At 44.7% G+C, this 17545-nt stretch overlaps 1 protein-coding gene across 1 annotated transcript in view; it reads right to left on the bottom strand.

Moving 5' to 3' along the window:
• Positions 1-17545, bottom strand: part of SMC1A (structural maintenance of chromosomes 1A) — a 1753330-nt gene that overhangs the window by 620215 nt on the left and 1115570 nt on the right. The window contains exon 21 of the mRNA XM_044060554.1: positions 1-96. This exon is cut by the window's left edge and continues 58 nt beyond it. Within this exon, the coding sequence (XP_043916489.1) occupies positions 1-96 (96 nt within the window). The remainder of the gene's footprint in view (positions 97-17545) is intronic.

Genomic DNA, 17545 nt, shown 5'->3' with positions numbered 1-17545 from the left:
ATTTTGCAAGCCTGCAACAGGTTGTGACGATCACTTTTTTTCTGCTCCAGTTTTGTCTCAATAGCAGTTACTTCCTTTTGCATCTGGGTGATCTCTCTGAGAGAAAGAAAAAAAAACCATAGCACTGTGAATTAAACATTTACTTCTGGATGCGGAAAGTAGTAATGCACTTTTGTTATATGAAGTTAAAGACCACACAAGGGGGAAGGAAAACGAATCTTACCATGAAATAATGCTACTTACTGAACAAAAGTAAACCAATTTGTAAAAGCAAATAAATGAAGCACGTGTCCCAGTAATATGAGAAAATTCAGAAACTTGAGTAAATCTATCTTTTAGGAAAGCTGGAAGCATTAAAATTCCTTGCACATTTGCATCCCTGCAGCTTTTAGCATTATGATTAAACAAAACACGTGAATCCTTAAACTCTCCAAATTAGTGGATGCATGAGACGACTATCTGTAGTAAATAGCTGTTAGGACATATTTTTCTAAAATTCATTTTTAATGAAACATTTATTTTATTCTCCATTTCCCACACTCAAGAGACAAATGCACCTTCAACCAGCATACACTGTGGTAAGGCTGTAACAGGCTATGTAGAGTTTTACTAAGCAAATAGAAGATTCTGGGAGGAATCCCAAGCACTACATACAAAGCGCAGAAACTCTAATACTCAGAGCGTTAGAAGACAAAGTCCTAAAACAAGTTGTCAATGAGGCCTGACTTCTAGTATCATAAGAATAAATGTTTGGTGAAGGTGTGAAACAAAGACCAAGAGGTCCTTGCACAAATGTACACAAACAAATTCTTCTCAAAAATATTTTACTATTTTAAAAATGTACAATTATCGCATTCTTGAAAAAGGCATTGGAAGCATTCACATATAGAGTGGCATGACTTATGATATTTTTGAATAGTGGGTCACTGGTTGCCCAATGGCAGAAATTATGCAGTTAGCAAGTCATCTGGATAGGTCTGCTTAGCTGCTGTCAGACTCTCCTCACCTGTAGCAAAACTAAAACTTGACCGTCTTCCTGAAATTCAGCCCTCTCTTTAAGTAAAACCTTAGACAGTGAATAGTGAAGTAGAGCACTGAGACCATTTTCAGAAGGTAAAGTGGGTTAGCCCTAAGGGAGGCCCAAGAATGCTCATAAATCAGGGCCAGATTCTATATTCGGAGCTTATGGCCACCAATGGCATTAGCATCCAACGGATGAGCTTCCAAATCTGATACGACAGCCTTTTAGAAAAAAAAACAAACAATAGGCATACCTGTCTACTATGAAGAAAGAATAGTTGTGTAAAATCTTTCCATAATCATATATGTCGTCCTCTTCCATGTTGCAGTATTCATGGTGTGGGAGTTTCCGCCTCAGGCGATCTGACGTCAGCTCCTATACAAAAGCTTAAGCCTGGCTGCTGTAGGTGCGTGGGATGTCACACGTAGGGCCATAAACCAGGGACCTTAAATGTGACGTCTGCACACACAGACCTCAGAACTTGAAGCCCAGAGGAGTGGCCTGGCAGGAGAACAAGATGCCAACAAAAGGAACAAATGCCACTGTAAGGCTGAACAGATAATCCTTCTGGGAGTGGAAGCAGTGGTCACAGAACAGACCCTGCAATAAGAGAAGAATAGGGGGGTATGGAGGGTGGGAAGGAATACTGCAACATGGAAGTGCAGGACATCTATGGTTATGGTAAGATTTTACATAACTATTCTATGTCCTTCTATTCCAGTGCTGCAGTATTCATGGTGTCGGAGATACCACAGCTTAGGAAGAGTGATGGGAGGAGGTAGAGGTGGAGGATTCCAGGAATCCTTGCAGGATTGCTCTAGCAAAGCTTGCTCTGGCCATGGAGACTTGGTCTAATTTGTAGTGTTTGGTGAAAAGTGTGAACCGTAGACAGGTAGCTGCTTCTAGGATGGAAGCTGTGACTAGGCCTTTGAGAAAGGCCTTGGAGGTAGCCATACCCCTGGTTGAGTGAGCTCTTACACCATGAGGCAAGACTTTGCCATGGTGTGAGTAACAAAAAATTAATTGATTTCCTGATCCAACAGGAAATGGTTTGTTTGGAGACTGCCTTGCCCAGAGCCCTGGGGTGAAAGGAGATTAAGAGTTGGCCAGACTTTCTGAAGAACTTAGTCTTGTTTAAGTTTCATTGTCTCAAGCTTCACTGATTGATTAGTACTGAACTAACTGCCCTTGTGAGCAATTTTAAGCCTAGCCAATTATCCCTTGTGAGACTCAAACCCTGCACCTTGTGTTTTGTAAGGCAAACACCTTAACCATTAGGCCACCCTCCCAACTAGTAGAATCTTAACTGTCTGTGTACGTCCAGAGAATGAAGGGCCCTCTCTGCTTTGTTGGTTGGAGTTGGGAAGAAGGTAGGTAAGTGGATGGACTAGTTTAAGGATAGTTCATTTACCACTTTGGGCATGAAGGAAGGATTTGTGAGTAAAGGAACTCTGGCATTGTGTAAGGAGGGCAGGCCATGAGGGCCTGTAACTCTGACACACTTCTAGTGGAAGAAATAGCCACTAAAAGAATGGTTTTCCAAGTGCATATTTATAAGGTGGCTGAACTAGCCGGCTCAAAAGGAGGTAAGGTGAGTTCCCAGGGAGGAGGGATGGGTTTTCTTGGTGGTCTAATATGGTTTAATATGTAGGACCCCTCTCAGGAAAAGTTTAATGTCCAGCCTGGAAAGCAGGGGGGGGGGGGCTGTAAGGGTAAGCAGGCTGAAAGGTGGACTTTCACAGAGGAGTAAGGTAGTCCAGCCTTAATGAGATCACAAACATAGCTAAGGACTAGGGAAGGGTCGGACTCCAGTGGGTCCCTGTCCTTAAGATGACACCATTTTGAAAATCTTTCCCATTTAGATGGGTATGTCTTTCTAGTAGTTTGTTTCCTGGCCTCCCTCAGGATTGGAAGCACATCCTCAGAGTAGAGTTGTCTGTAAAGGATTAGAAGTTGATCACCCAGTGTTAGATTTAGCATTTGTAGCTGAGGGTGAATAAGAGATCCCTTTTGTTGAGAGAGTAGGTCCCACCTTGTGGAGTAAGTTGTGATGATTGCCCTTGGCTAAAGAGTGAAGGATGAACCAGTGTTGCCTTGGCCAGTAGGGAGTCACCAGCAAGATTTTTGGTTGGTCCTTCTTGATTTTCAGAAGGACCTTTTCTACTAGTAGGAAGGGGGGAACGCATAAAAGAACATCCCCTTCCAAGGGAAGCGGAAGGCATTCACTCTCCATGCTGATGGAGTGTGATCCCTGCTGTAGAATCTGCTTAGTTGTCTGTTCTGGGGGGAGGCAAACAGATCCACTTGAGGCATGCCCCACCAGTAGACTATGTCTAGAAAGGATTCCCCGTTTAGCATCCATTCGTGAAGGTGAGAGGATGTTCTGCTGAGCAAATCTGCTTGTTTGTTTTCCTGAGAGGGTTTGTAAGAGGCCTGCAGGAAAAGGCTGTGTTGGGTGGCTAGTTCCCACATCTGTAGGGTTATCCAGCATAACATATAGGCCTTTGTCCCTCCTTGTTTGTTCAGGTACCACATGACTGTGGTGTTGTCTGTAAGAATGTGAAGAAGGCCTGGTTGAAGGATGGGGAGAAAGGCCCGGAAGGCCAGCAAGACTGTAATCATCTCTCTGACATTGATGTGTTGCTTTTGAAGGGCAGGGTTCCAAGGGTCTTGTAGCCGGAAATCCTTTAGAGTTGCTGGGGAATGCCCTGGTTCAGGAGGATATGTTGGATCCACCACCTCAATTCTGACTTTAGGCAGAGCAGAAGGGGGGATTAGTTTGTCTAGGGATTGTTGGTTTTGGGACCACACATTTTTTAAGTACCACTGGAATTTTCTCATGTGCATCCTGGCTAAAGGTAGCATGGGGATTGTGGCTGGCGTGAGTCCCAGTACTTGTAGGAACTGCCTTGTGGAAAAGTGGGATACAGAAAGAAGGCCTTGGAAGTGACGAGAGAGACTGCACTTTGTCCTCTGGAAGGAAGGATCTCATCAAGTCTGATCTGATACTGCATCCCAGAAAAACTTTGTCCTGCTGGGGGTGAAGAGAGGATTTCTAAAGGTTTAGGGTGAACCCCAAGTTGTGCAGAAGGGTCATGGTGAATTTTAGGTGACTTTGGAGCATAGGTTCTGACTCTGCTACAAGAAGAATGTCATCCAGATAAGGGTACATTTGGATACCCTCGGTTCAGAAAAATGCAATGGCAGGAGCTAGGCATTTTGTGAAAACTCTTGGAGCAGTAGATAAGCCAAAGGGCAAGGCTGTAAATTGAAAATGTGAGGAAATGCCAGTAAATCTCAGGAATTTCCAGTGGGAGGGCTTGATAGGAATGTGGAGATAAGCTTCCTTTAAGTCCAGAGTGGCCATAAAGGCTTGGGGTAGGAGAGTTTGCAGAGAAAGCATCTTGAAGGATGGAACTTTTAGGAATCGATTTAGGAAGGAAAGGTCTAGTATGGGTCTCCAAGGACCATCCTTTTTGGGGATTAGGAATAGACGAGGGTAGAATCCTTTTCTTTCCTGGCCCAATGGGATGGGTTCTACAGTTTCTAGGGAGAGGAGCTCCTGCAGAATGAGAAGGAAGAGGTGGAGCTGGTTTTTGGTGGGAAGGGGATGGTTTTTGGCCTTGGTTTTTCCCTCCATGATGGAAAGTATCCCTTTTGAATGATGGAAAGGACCCATTGGTCTGAGGTGATGGTTTTCCAAATGGGGAGTCATTGGGGTAGGTGGGCAGACAAGGGAAGGTGGGCAAGGGAGTCATGCAGAAGTGGGGCCCCCTCTGCCCAGAAAGGGCTGTTTGGAGTAGGGTTGATTGTTACAGTCTGGAGTAAGACCGTCTCCTAGATCCTCTTCTAGGTCTGGAGGAGGAAGGATGAGAAGAGGAAGGAATCCTCCTGACAAAAAAAGTTTCTGCTGGGTACTTCCTGTAATACTTAGGGAAAGGGGACACCAGCAAACGTTTGAAGTCTTGCGGCTCTTTGTTTTTCTCTTGCAAGTTTTTGAAGAACTCAGCTGAATTTTTGCCAAAACGTACGTTATGGTCCAGTGGAGCATCCATAATTTGGGATTTGAAATCCTCTGGAAGAGGCTGTAAGCGTAGCCAGGAATATCTGCGAAGAGCAGATGCAGAAGCTGCAGACTTGGCCGAGGCTTCTGCTGCATCATAACTACACCTGATGGAGTGTCTGGCCACTTGGGTGGCTAGGGATAGTTTTGATGCAATGTCAGACTTAGGACAGTCAGGTGTAGAGGCTAGCAGGGTTGAAGTCTGGGACACTAAATCCAGAGCGTATTTGACCATGTGTGTTTGGCAATTAATGGCTCCGAAAGCCAGGGTAGAGGAAGTATACACCTTTTTACCCAGTTTATCCATGGTTTTACTTTTCTTGTCTGTGGGCAGGAGAGAGGCAGAAGGTACCTGTCTAGACCGTCAGTCAGGAGCCACAGCAATGACAGCTGGGTCTGCCAGTGGAAGTTTTACCAGGAATTTTTGATCAGGTACCTTATAAAGCCTGCCTGGTCTTTTAGGGGCTGGAAGTGTGAGCCTGGGTTCTTACAGAGTTAAATGCATCCAGGAAGGTTGGAAGCACAGGACGTATAGCTGAAGGAGAGGGAGACTCAAGTTGCAGAAGTTCAAAATACCTCTCCTGGGTGTCAGACATTAGGGTAGTGTCCCACTTGAACTACTCCATTTTAGTTATGGTTTCCTCAAACTTTATATCTTCAGGTGGGGAGTCTCCTTCAATGCAGTCTTCGTCTGGGGAGCAGTAGTCCACAGGGGAAGCAATTTGAGACGCATAAGAGACTGATTCCTCTGCGGAGGAATCATACTGATATTGTTGTTAGTCTCCCTCTTGGGTAGTGGGAAGGTGGGGGAGAAGAGGCAGAGGATGGGCGAGGCCTGAGCACAGGGATGGAGGAAGGTATAGGTCCTGTGGTACTAAGGGCCATGAAGGCCTGCATAAGAGAGTTTGTAAAAGAGTGCCAATCTGGCTGTGCTTCAGGAGGAGGAGTGATATGTTTTGTCTTCAGTTTTTTCTTGGAAGGCTTGAGCTTCGGGGATGGCTTAGGAATTGAGGCCTGGCCTGCAGTAGCAGAGGACTCGGTCGGCAGGCCAACAAGAGGTTCCCCTCGACGTCGGTTGGGGCCGACATCTGAATAGTCTCCACGGACGTGCTTTCCGTGGCTGCAGAAACTGCTTCCTCAATGGGAACCGTCGAAGCCGATGGAGAAATCGGGTGTTCCTCGGCCCCTACATTGGAAGCTGGCAGGACGTCTGACAGCGGAGCAGCAATAGGAAAAGGCCTGGAAACCTTGCCCTTCTTCCTGGGTGGTTTGGGTTGGGCGGCGAACTCAGTGTCCATCCTAAGGGCTAGGCATTTCAGACGCTGGTTCTCGAGATATAAATTTAATGCGGCCAAATGATTGCGAAGCGTTTTGGGCAAGAAGGACTGGCAAATGGAACATGACATATGGTCGTGTTCCTTACCTAAGCAAATAATGCACCTATTGTGGGTATTATTTATTTATTTATTTACATTTGTTTGCCAGGAAATTCCGAATGGACATAGGTCCTTTTTCAGAGGCGGCCCGGGGAGAAAAGCTCCACAGAAAGACATGTTAGATGATAAACAATAACAATCAAGTTATGAATACAGTAGAGGTGATCATGACATGGAGAAATACAGGAGCAAATTTGGTACAATTGAGTAGTAAGCTCTAAATTACAAACAATGAGAAATAAGAAGTAAAACACAGTTCTACACATTTTCTAAACAGTAACTAGATAACAGTAATAATAGACTAAATGAATAACTAAATCCTGGAAGGATTAACGAGCAGTGAGTAATCTTCAGTTCAGTTTTATAGTGATAGAGGGGATACTCTAAATCTGGTTAAGGAGAGAAGGGTTGAAAGGGGGGGGGGTATTAGATGGGATTAGGACAAGGACAAAGCCAGTGAGAACTTAGGTGAGATTTAAGTGCAGCCTTGAAAAGACTGCAGGAAGGAAGGATAGTTATGGCAGTGGGAAGGTTGTTCCAAAGCTTGGATATAGCTCAGGAAAACAGTGCTTCACCTGCTGAGTTTTTGGCTTTGGTGACCTGGAGTAGATTTTTGTTGCAGGAGCGTAGTGGTCTGGAAGCGTGGTAGGGTTGGAGAATTGTATGGAGTGATGGGATTCGGAGAGGGTGGTTTACTAGTTTATGAGCAAAAATGAGTTGAGTTTGGTGTAGGAGTTGTGGGAGTTCAAGCCAGTCAAGGTCTCTAAGGGATACACAATGGTTGCTGTGCTAAGAGGCACCAGTGGCAAATTTTGCCATTTTATTGTAGCAGGCTTTGAGTTTGTGTAGGTCTGACTGTCTAAGATTTGCAAGTATGGGTGATGCATAGAGTAGGGTGGATATTAGTTGGGAATTGGCAATAGAGATTCTTGATGGTTTGGTGAGGTATTTAGCAGCTTCTATATAAGGCACCCATTTTTTTGTGAACTTTTTTATTGTTAGTGATATGTCGGTGTCAAATCTGAGATTACTGTCAATCTGTACGCCAAGTAGTGAGGTATTATCCTTGGCTTGAATAGTGAAGTGTGGGATGTGTGGGGTAGATTTGGAAGATTGGAAGATGAGGAGTTTGGCTTTATTTGGATTGAGAAGAAGCTGGGCATTAGACAGCCAGCTTTCAACTGAAGAGAAAGATTCTTGGGTGATCTGGAGTTCTGTTAAGAGTTGGGGCTGAGCAGATGAGGGTGGAATCATCTGCATACTGTATGAGGAAGGCATGTTTAGTAGTAGTGTGCAGATTATTGGTGAAAAGGGAGAAAAGTAGGAGGCCAAGGATGGAGCCTTGGGGAACCCTGAGAGTAACAGGGAGACGAGTGGATAGATTGTTGTCCTAGATGACTGATTGCTGGCGGCCTTGCAGATAGTTGTGGAACCAGTTTGTGGCTGGTGTGGAGAAAGAGGTCAAAGCAGAGAGTAGAAGATTGTGTGACACAATGTCAAAGGCTTAAGATAGATCCAGAAATACAGCAGAGGAGAGAAGGCCATTGTTTTTGTGATGAAGGATAGTGCTGGTGAAGGACAGGAGAGGAGTTGTCGTGCTGTGGTGTGGTTTGAAACCATGCTGGGTATTGGAGATGAGGTTATTGTTAAGGAGGAATTTGGAGACCTGTGAGTTGATGCATTTTTCAAGTATCTTGGAGAGGGGGGGGGAGGGGATGGCAATGCGGTAGTTGGAGAGGTCAGTGGAGGGGCCACCTTTGTGGAGGGGAATGATGTGTGATACTTTCCATAGCATGGGTACATAGGATTCAGATATGGAGCGGTTGATTAATATGGAAATAGGATAAGCTAGGACATTGGCTGCTATCTTTAGGTATTCAGCGGGCAGGTAGTTAGCTGCTAGTTTTGTGGGTTTGAGTTTTGTCAGGAGTCTTTTTATGTAGGGAGGTGGGTACTGTGGAGAGAAAGAAGGTAGAGAGGGGTGGTTTTGGGTTGGGTGAGGGGGCAATTAGTGTAGGAAAGTGTTTTTTTGTTAGGGATAGTATCTTTGTGTGGTATCTGACGGCCGCAATTACATTTGCCTTTTTTAGCTGACATCGGCCAAGAAACTACAGCAAACCAAGCAGAAGTAACTTTATTGAAACAAATAAACCAAATATGGGCACTGGAGACCAGCGGATCCACCACACTAATGATTTATTGCAGAAAACAAAACAAAACGAACACCCAACACAAAGCATTAACGCTGTTTAAAACATGTTAAAATGTTATTGAAACACAAAAAAACCCAACGAGGTACTTATCTTTTCGACGTAATTGTGGGTAGGAGCTGGACGATCGAAGTGACGTCATCTGCAGCTGAAAAGTTCTGAGGTCTGTGTGTGCAGACATCACATTTAAGATACCTGGTTTATGGGCCTACGTGTGATGTCCCATGCACCTACAGCAGCCAGGCTTAAGCTTTAGTACAGGAGCCGACATTCGGGTTGCCTGAGGCGGAAAATCCCACACCATGAATACTGCAACATTGGAATAGAAGGACATCACATATTAAGGGTTATTCAAAGGCAGGTGATAAAAAAAAAAACAAGAGAGTGTTGTTTGACAAACTACTTCTGGACCGCAACTTTTGCTGTCCAGAAATTTATGATGTGCTGTAAAGCTGGGATGATGCACTGGGGTCAGTTTTCATTCATGGAGAAAAAAAAAAAACACTTGCTTAACTGATCTGCCACTGAGTTCTTGTTCAAGGGAATGCATGTAGCTTGGAGGTGGAGATCTTGCCTAGAGGTCACTTCTCATGCAATCAAAGACAACCTGCATAGCAGATAAAAGTAGGCCCCTCCCCCATTTGTTGATATGCCACATCACAGTGACATGTCTCTGTTACAACTCTGGGTATCCCTGAATACCACACCCATCATGAATATTTGCACTGCAAAAATCATGGCGGTGTCTCATGTCTTACACGTGTTTTCTTAATTTATCCACATTTCCCTATAATTTTCAATTGGCTATGTGTAATGCCCCCCCCCCATCCCACCCCAAAGCAAAGTCCAAGACATCTGTGGTTGGAATCTGCAAGCAGTTCATGACAATAAATGGCATCTCCCAGTTCAGCTGCACTTGAGTCCACCATCAGAATTTCTGATTAGATCAGTGGGGCAATGTTCTCCTGAAGGTTATCAGCATCATTCACACATATTTTTAAGGTACCACTACATTTTCTTCATATAATGCCTGATAACAGGAATCATTAGAATAGTGGCAGACAATGTAGCCCAATGTCATCAGGAAAACCCTTCCTGTCAGGTGTATCTTCTGAGCTGGGTAAGACACTAGTGGGATTTCTGTAGGTTAAGGGGTATGCCAAGGCTGGAACAGCACCAAACATTTTTGTTAGAGGGGCTTGTGAAGCTCCTGTGAGGGGTCTTAACTACATAAAGTATGGGCAAATATGAACTCCCTTTATTCTGAGGTGGGAAAAACTAGCACAAATCATTTGGTGAAAACCCTGGGCAAAGCATACAAACTAAAAAACAAAAATGCAGAACTTGTACTGTTCCTTCCCTGCTATAAAGCACAGAAACTTCTTGTGCTCTTTGTGAACGGGGATATAGAGATAAGTATCTTTAACATTTAGGGTAGTCATAACTGCATCCAACATGACTAAGGAAAGGAGGGTTTGTGTGGTTAGTATATTGAACGTTTTACTCTTGTGAGCCTATTTAATCTGGTCAGGTAAAGGACTGGTCTCCCAGCTATCTTTTCTGGGGACTAACAACCATGAGTAAAACGCTTTTTTTTCTTGCTCTTTTGAGACCCTTTCTATAACAAGTGCACAAGGAGGGATGGGAAGCACATTTCCACCACACAAACTAATAAGAACCAGAGTCCTTAGACGTACGCTGCAGGAAGCAAAAGTTATTCCCAATAGACAAGAAAAAGAAAATTATAAAATGCACTGGGATCTCAAAAGCCTTCCTGCTAACAAACCTTCTCCCTCCGCTCCTTTGATCTCAAGTTATTTCACTAGCTCAAATGGCCTACTAGTCTGCTAATATTACTGAATGTCATGTGAACAACAGCAGCTTTGCCACTCTTACTTCCTTTGCCCATTAAACCGCTCAGTCCCCAAACTATGACTAAGGCTAGCCAGTGGGACAGCCTATAAGTCAAATTAAGAGGCAACAGCAGCAAATTCTCTACTACCTCTACCTCACTTTCTAAGTTACCACAAAGAGCAGAAACAGCAGCCAGAGGTTGACTCCTATAAACGGGCTACTGCAATGTGAAAACTGGTAAGTTGTAAAAGTGGCAATAAAGTACAGTTTTGTACCTACCATAAATGTAGATGTCCGAACAGGATAGCATCTGCAGTCATAACAAATGGGTTGTCCTGTCGTCAGGCAGCCCTTCGGTCGGCCGGATTCCAAAGTCTGGGTCCGGCTTCGGCTGATGTCGCATTTCACCCGATGTCATCTCTGCTGGTCTTCGGGTATAAAAGCATCAGCCGACGCCATTTTCCTCAGTGTTTCTTGCCCCAGATGCCAGTTGCCCTCTAGGAAAGCGAAATTTTGGATAAATGCCAATGTTTCCAAAATAGTAGAAGGCAAACACAAAAAATAAGCATGTATGTACATATATACAAACAAATACACCATAAGAGACTCCCCCCCAGCTAGCTATTAGGAGGGTAAATACCCTAGGAGTACCACAGAGGGGAAAGGAGGGTGGGTAATCCTGACTGCAGATGCTATCCTGTTCGGACATCTACATTTATGGTAGGTACAAAACTGTACTATGTCCTTCAAGGATGCATCTGCAGTCATAACAAATGGGTAGAATACCATAGCCAAAGTAGGGGAGGAGGAAGAAGAATTATGGTGTAGTTAGGATCCCTTGCAATACAGCAGTGGCAAACCCTGCTCGGGATCTAGAGTATAGAGGTAAATTATAATGCTTGGCAAATGTATGCACGGAGGTCCAAGTAGCCGCCTCAATAATGTCCTTGGTTGCCACTCCTCGTAAGAAAGCTGTGGTAGTGGCTGTAGCCCTTGTAGAATGAGGTCTTATGTTCTGTGGAACTGGTGGTTTTCCATGGTAGGAGTAACAGAATCTTATGCAATTTCCTATCCATTCATGGACACTCTATCTTGATGGAAGATTAGGAAGGGTTGTACTGCCATTAAGGCCTGTAGTTCCGAAACCCTCCTTGCTGAAGTAATTGCCAGTAGGAAAGCAGTTTTCCATGATAGGTGTTGAAGATCTGCTGTTGCTGCTGGTTCAAATGGAGGGAGTGTCAATTTTTCTAGCACAAAGTTCAAGTCCCATGCTGGTAATGGTGGTTTCCTAGGAGGTTTTACATTCTTGATCCCTCTGAGGAATTGCCTGAGTAGAGGATGCGAAAAGACAGGTGGATCGAAGCTGTATTCTGCGGAAATAGCTGATGCATGTATCCTGATGGAGGAATAGGACAGGCCCGTATGTAAAAGCTCTGCCAAGTACTCCAGGATGTTAGCAATATCTATGTTCGAGACATCTTTTCCTCTTTCAGTACTCCAAATGACAAACCTTTTCCATTTTCCTGCAGAGTTCCTTCTTGTTGAAGGTCTGCGGGCTTCAAGGATAATGTCTTTAACCCTTTGGGATAAGTCTGGGTTAGTAGCTGTTATGTGATGTTCCAGGCAGTCAGTTGCAAGGTTTTTAGGTTTGGGTGCATGATGTTGTAGTTGTTCTGAGTTAACATCAAAGGCATCAGGGTATTGGCCACATTCTCCCCTGAGACATGCTCCTCAGCAAAGGATACCAGTGTTGTCTTGGCCAATTCGGAGCTATCAGAATTATCCTTGGACGTTCCTCTTTGATTTTCAGTAGTACCTTGTGCATCAAAGGCAGAGGTGGAAATGCATATGCTGTCAGGCCTTTCCAACTGAAGGATAGAGAGTCCACCTTCCATGCTAGTGGGTGACATGTCCTTGTGCAGAATATTTTGAGCTGGTGATTGAGTGGGGATGCGAGTAGGTCTATTTGTGGCATTCCCCATTTCTTTGTGATGGCCTTGAAGATGTCGGGTGTAGCATCCATTCGTGAGCATCCGAGGTGGTTCTGCTTAACATGTCTGCTAGGGTGTTTTCTTTTCCCGGCACAAATATTGCCTGTAACTGGATGTTGTAGCTCAGAGCCATATTCCAAAGGTCCAGAGTCATTCTGCATAGGGGGTATGAATGAGTGCCTCCCTGTTTGTTGATGAACCACATGACTGTGGTGTTGTCTGTCCTTATCATTAAATGGCCTTCTTTGAGGAATGGTTTGAATTTCTGGATTGCTAGTTTTACTGCCAGCAATTCTTTTTGGTTTATGTGCAGGTGCAGCTGGTCTGGAGTCCACAATCCTTGTATGCACTTGTCCAACATGTGCGCCCCCCCCCAGCCTAGGTCTGAGGCGTCCATTGTGATGGTTTGGTTTGCTTGAAAGTTGTGGAAGGGCAAGCCTGGGTTTGACTGGCATGCTTGAGCCCACCATAGGAACTCTTGTTTCAGGCATGGGATTAGTGGGATTTCGGTTTCTAAGCTGTGCCTGTGTTGAGACCATAAATTCTTTAGGTACCACTGTAGTTTTCTCATATGCAGTCTGGCATGGGGGACCAGGATTATGCATGATGCCATGAAGCCCAAGGCCTGCAGTACTTTTCTTGCTGTTAGTTTGTGCTGCTTTGTTAATGCCAAGAAGTAAAGAGGGAGTTGTGCTTGTTTTTCTGCAGTTAGGAATGCCATTTGTTTTACTGTGTCCAATTCCGCACCCAAGAATGTTCTTGTCTGGGATGGTATCAGTCTTGACTTTTTTAAATTGACTGTGTATCTCAGGGTTTGTAGTAAGCAAATGACTCTTTGTAAATCTGTTGTCAGCTTGCTTTTGTTGTCCGCTTGTAACAGGCAGTCGTCCAGGTATGGATAAATTTGGATTCCCTGTAGCCTGCAATGAGCGATTACCGATGCCAGGCATTTTGTGAATACTCTGGGCGCACTAGATAAGCCAAAGGGCAATGCTGAGAATTGATAATGCTCTGATCCTGCAAGAAATCTGAGGTATCTTCTGCAATTTGGTCGTATGGGGACGTGCAGGTATGCCTCCTTGAGATCTAGAGTTACCAGCCAACACTCCTTGCCCAGCATGGGAAGAAGTTGCTGTAGGGTCAGCATTTTGAATTTTGGTACAATGATGTATGTGTTTAAGACGGACAGGTCGAGAATAGGTCTCCAACTTTTCTCTTTTCTTGGTACTAGGAAGAGTCTGGAGTAGAATCCTTTGCCCTGTTGTGTTATTGGTACTCTTTCCACAGCTCTCATCTTTGTTAATTGAGCTATCTGCTTTAGAGCTTCTGTTTCTTGATTTGGAGGTAGGTTTGGCATTCCTCTTTTTACTGGTAAGGTGTGGAAGTTGAACCTGTAGCCTTGGTCTATGGTTTGCAAAATCCACTTGTCTTTTGTGATATAGTGCCAATTTTTCGAAAATAAGGCTAACTTTCCGCCTAAAGGTGCTGCTATTTGCTCCCTGGTAGGCGGTGTCAGAGTCAAGTCACTGTGATTGTCCTGTTGCAGTGGCAGTGGGGTTATGTCTGTGTCTCTCTGGTTATTGCCTTGCCACTGGCGTCCTCTATAGGCGCCTCCTCTGGATTGATTTCTGCCTCTAGAGCGTCTATTCCTGCCTCTGAGATTTTGAGGAGTCTGGAAAGGACCAATTTTTGGCAGGCCAGTTCCTGCTAAACCTTGGGGGCTGAACCTGTAAGAAATCCTTAACTGTTTGTACAGATTTTGCCTTCTCTTCCATTTTCTTCATTACTTGCTGAGCAGGTGTACCAAATAGACTGGCCTTATCCATAGGAGCATCTAACAGCTTTGCTTTAACATGATCCGGCAAAACCTGTTCCTTCAACCATGCATGCCTTCTTATCACTGTGCCAGTCATGGCTGATCTAAATGAAGCCTCCAGTGCATCATAGCCACATTTTAAAGAATGGTTACTAACCTGCTGAATGTTATTCACCATTTCTAAAACATATTTCTTATCTAAAGAGTCATCAGAGGACAGCTTCTTAGTTAATTGATCAAGCATAAACTCTTGGTATTGGATCATGTGAAACTGACAGTTTAAAGCTCTAGCTGAGAGAGTAGCAGAGTTGTAAACTTTTTTCCCCCATCTCTCTAAGGACCTGAATTCCCTTTCAGAAGGGAGAGGGTTTTTTGCTGAGGTCGAAGCTACTGCCTTAGGCCCCTGGGATATAGTCTCAGGATCTGCAAGTGGGGCCTTGCATAGGTGGTGATGAGTGTCTGGCACCCTGTAAAATCTATCTGGTTTGGCGGGGGCTGGAGGTAAAGTATCAGGAGCAGTGCAAACATCATTAAATGCATCATCCACAACAGGCAGAACTGGAGGTATAGCTAAGGGCCTATGTTGTGGTAAGTGCAGAAAGGTCCTAAGCCTTTTTCTTGAATCTGAGAAATCTTGTCCCTGCCATTGGAATTGTTCTCTCATGGCATGTAAGGTTTCCCCAAAGGAAAATTCCTCTGGTGGAGAGGCAGATGGAATGGATTCTTCAGCATCGGAATCTTCATAAGTAGAAAAAGGAGCCTCTGGCTGATCTGTAATGTCTGAGTCATCCGAAGAATCATCAGGGGACACTGGCTCGGGGGGCTCTGCTCTAGGTCTCTTTTCTGGAGGCTGAGAGGCCCTGTCTGGGTGAGATTGGGATCCCCTAATTAAGGAGATTAAATCCTCTGCCAGAGTAAGCATTTGTGAACTAGGAGGGGGTCTTAACAGGCACTGATTTAACAGTTTTGGCTGCTTTAGCCCTGGCAAAGGCCTTTATAGACATGGCTGCAGGAGGCCTAGCAGCACCACGTGCTGGGGTAGAGACATCCAAAGGGATGGTGTCTGATAATTCACTAGGAACCACAGTAGTAGGCAAAACTTCAGAGGCCGATTCAACTAAGGTAGTAGGAGCCTCAGTAGCAGTCATGGATTCGGCTGAAGATTGACCCGTTTTCTCGGTTTCGGCCGAAACCGAGACACTCGTGGCTTGCTTAACCGTGGTTTCGGTCGAAACCGCGGACCGCGAGTGTCGGTCTTTTTCTTTGCGTTTTTTAACAATTTGGGTAGTCGGAGGATCCGACGGCATAATGTACGCAAAATCTGAGCTGAAAAACTGTTCCGCAAACTCCGACCGACGCCTAAGCGTTCGTCGGTTGAAGGAAGCACAGGCTAAACAGGCTGCTACGTCGTGGTCTGGGCCTAAACAAGGTAGGCAGTAAGAGTGGAAATCTTTATGAGGTATTTGTTTCCCACAAGTTAAACAGTTATTTACTTTTTCTGACATCGGCTGAGGCAAGAAAGAGTCCGCAACGGGTACTTAGCTTTTAGAAGTCTTCAAGTAGTATTCGGTAGTAGTAATCTCTGGATCTGACCGACCGGCACTTGCGAACAGCTTCTGCTTGGCGCCACGGCAAGAAAGACTGAGGAAAATGGCGTCGGCTGATGCTTTTATACCCGAAGACCAGCAGAGATGACGTCGGGTGAAATGCGACATCAGCCGAAGCCGGACCCAGACTTTGGAATCCGGCCGACCGAAGGGCTGCCTGATGACAGGACAACCCATTTGTTATGACTGCAGATGCATCCTTGAAGGACATCAGCAAATTCTTCAGTAAATCTGTTGTATTTTCTGCCATACCAAGCAGTAAGCAGAAAGACACTTTTCTCTGAACAGGATGGAGCACTGGGGCTATAATGAAGCAACAAAGACAGTTGTCTGGAGTATTTTTATGACCACTTGTAGCAAAGTAACATGAACAGCTGCTGGTTATTTGCTCTTGAAAATCAAGACCAAAAGAAGAAATTAACTCAGGCAGGCAGTTACTTAATTTTTATTTTAATCCAATGTGAGCAAGTTACATCCGTGCATATATAATAAGATATAGATTTCTATAATTTTATCTGTAGCCACAAATCATAAACAAGACCGCATATCACTAGAATCCCACCATGCGCCAAACTCCATCTCTAATGTATTTTATCCAGTCCTCACTACTGTTTTGTCTGCTCGGCTGTACATTCAACGCTTCTGTGGATCCCTAGTGATATCTGCATTGCTTACTGTACTTATTTCCTTGTTTCACTTGAAAGAAAGTTACTGTTTGTCGTTTTTGCCTTTACGTTACCTGTAACACACTGCATTTAAGTTACCTGGCACTTGCTCACTAGAGCAATTATATAAGTCAGCACTAAAAAATTAAAAGCACTACACCCTCACAAACTCCCCTTGAGTACCTTGTTCCCCATTGGCCCTTTTTTTCAATTATAAAGGAATTCCCAATAATATTCTAGCATGTCCAAAGGTCAGTTGTCAATCTCCTCTCCGGTCCAGCTGGTGAATCTGGGAATCTTGAGGCAATGTTACAACTGCTTCATGTACACAGACAACCCTCTCCTCCTCCCAACAAATTCCAACACATGTGAGAGATACAACCATATAGCCAAACTGGAGGCTAAGCTCTCTCAACTCAGTACTGGCGTAACCAGTCAGGAGGAGAAGGAAACCACACTCACTACAATTCCAGTCTCACATAGACCTACCACGACAGCAAACCAAACACAAACACACAAAAATATACTCGGAGGCTCTAAATAAAAATCTGCCTAAGCAGCAGAGACCTCCAAAGCAGACACCCAAGCAACCGCTACCCCAAAACAAAACACGTGCAACACATAGCTCACAAAGCCAGTGTGCCAAACAGTCACAGCCCTTAAGGCTAAACAACACACCTGATACACTTGTAATAGGTGACTATCGTCAGGAACACTGACGTCCCGCTCACCAGGCTGAACAAGGAGAAGGTCACGGTGAGCTGCCTGTCGAGCGCTAGGATCTGCCACATAACACAAGCACTCAGGTCACTCCAAGGCAAGTACAAATATGATTCCGTCATTGTCCATGCTGGTGTGAATGACCTGAGACATACCTCCCTG

This window comes from Protopterus annectens, chromosome 1.part0 (genome assembly GCF_019279795.1).
Source record: "Protopterus annectens isolate FY-2018-M chromosome 1.part0, PAN1.0, whole genome shotgun sequence".
In the NCBI taxonomy this organism is placed as follows: Eukaryota; Metazoa; Chordata; order Ceratodontiformes; family Protopteridae; genus Protopterus; species Protopterus annectens.
This window is presented reverse-complemented; position numbering and strand designations above follow the sequence as displayed.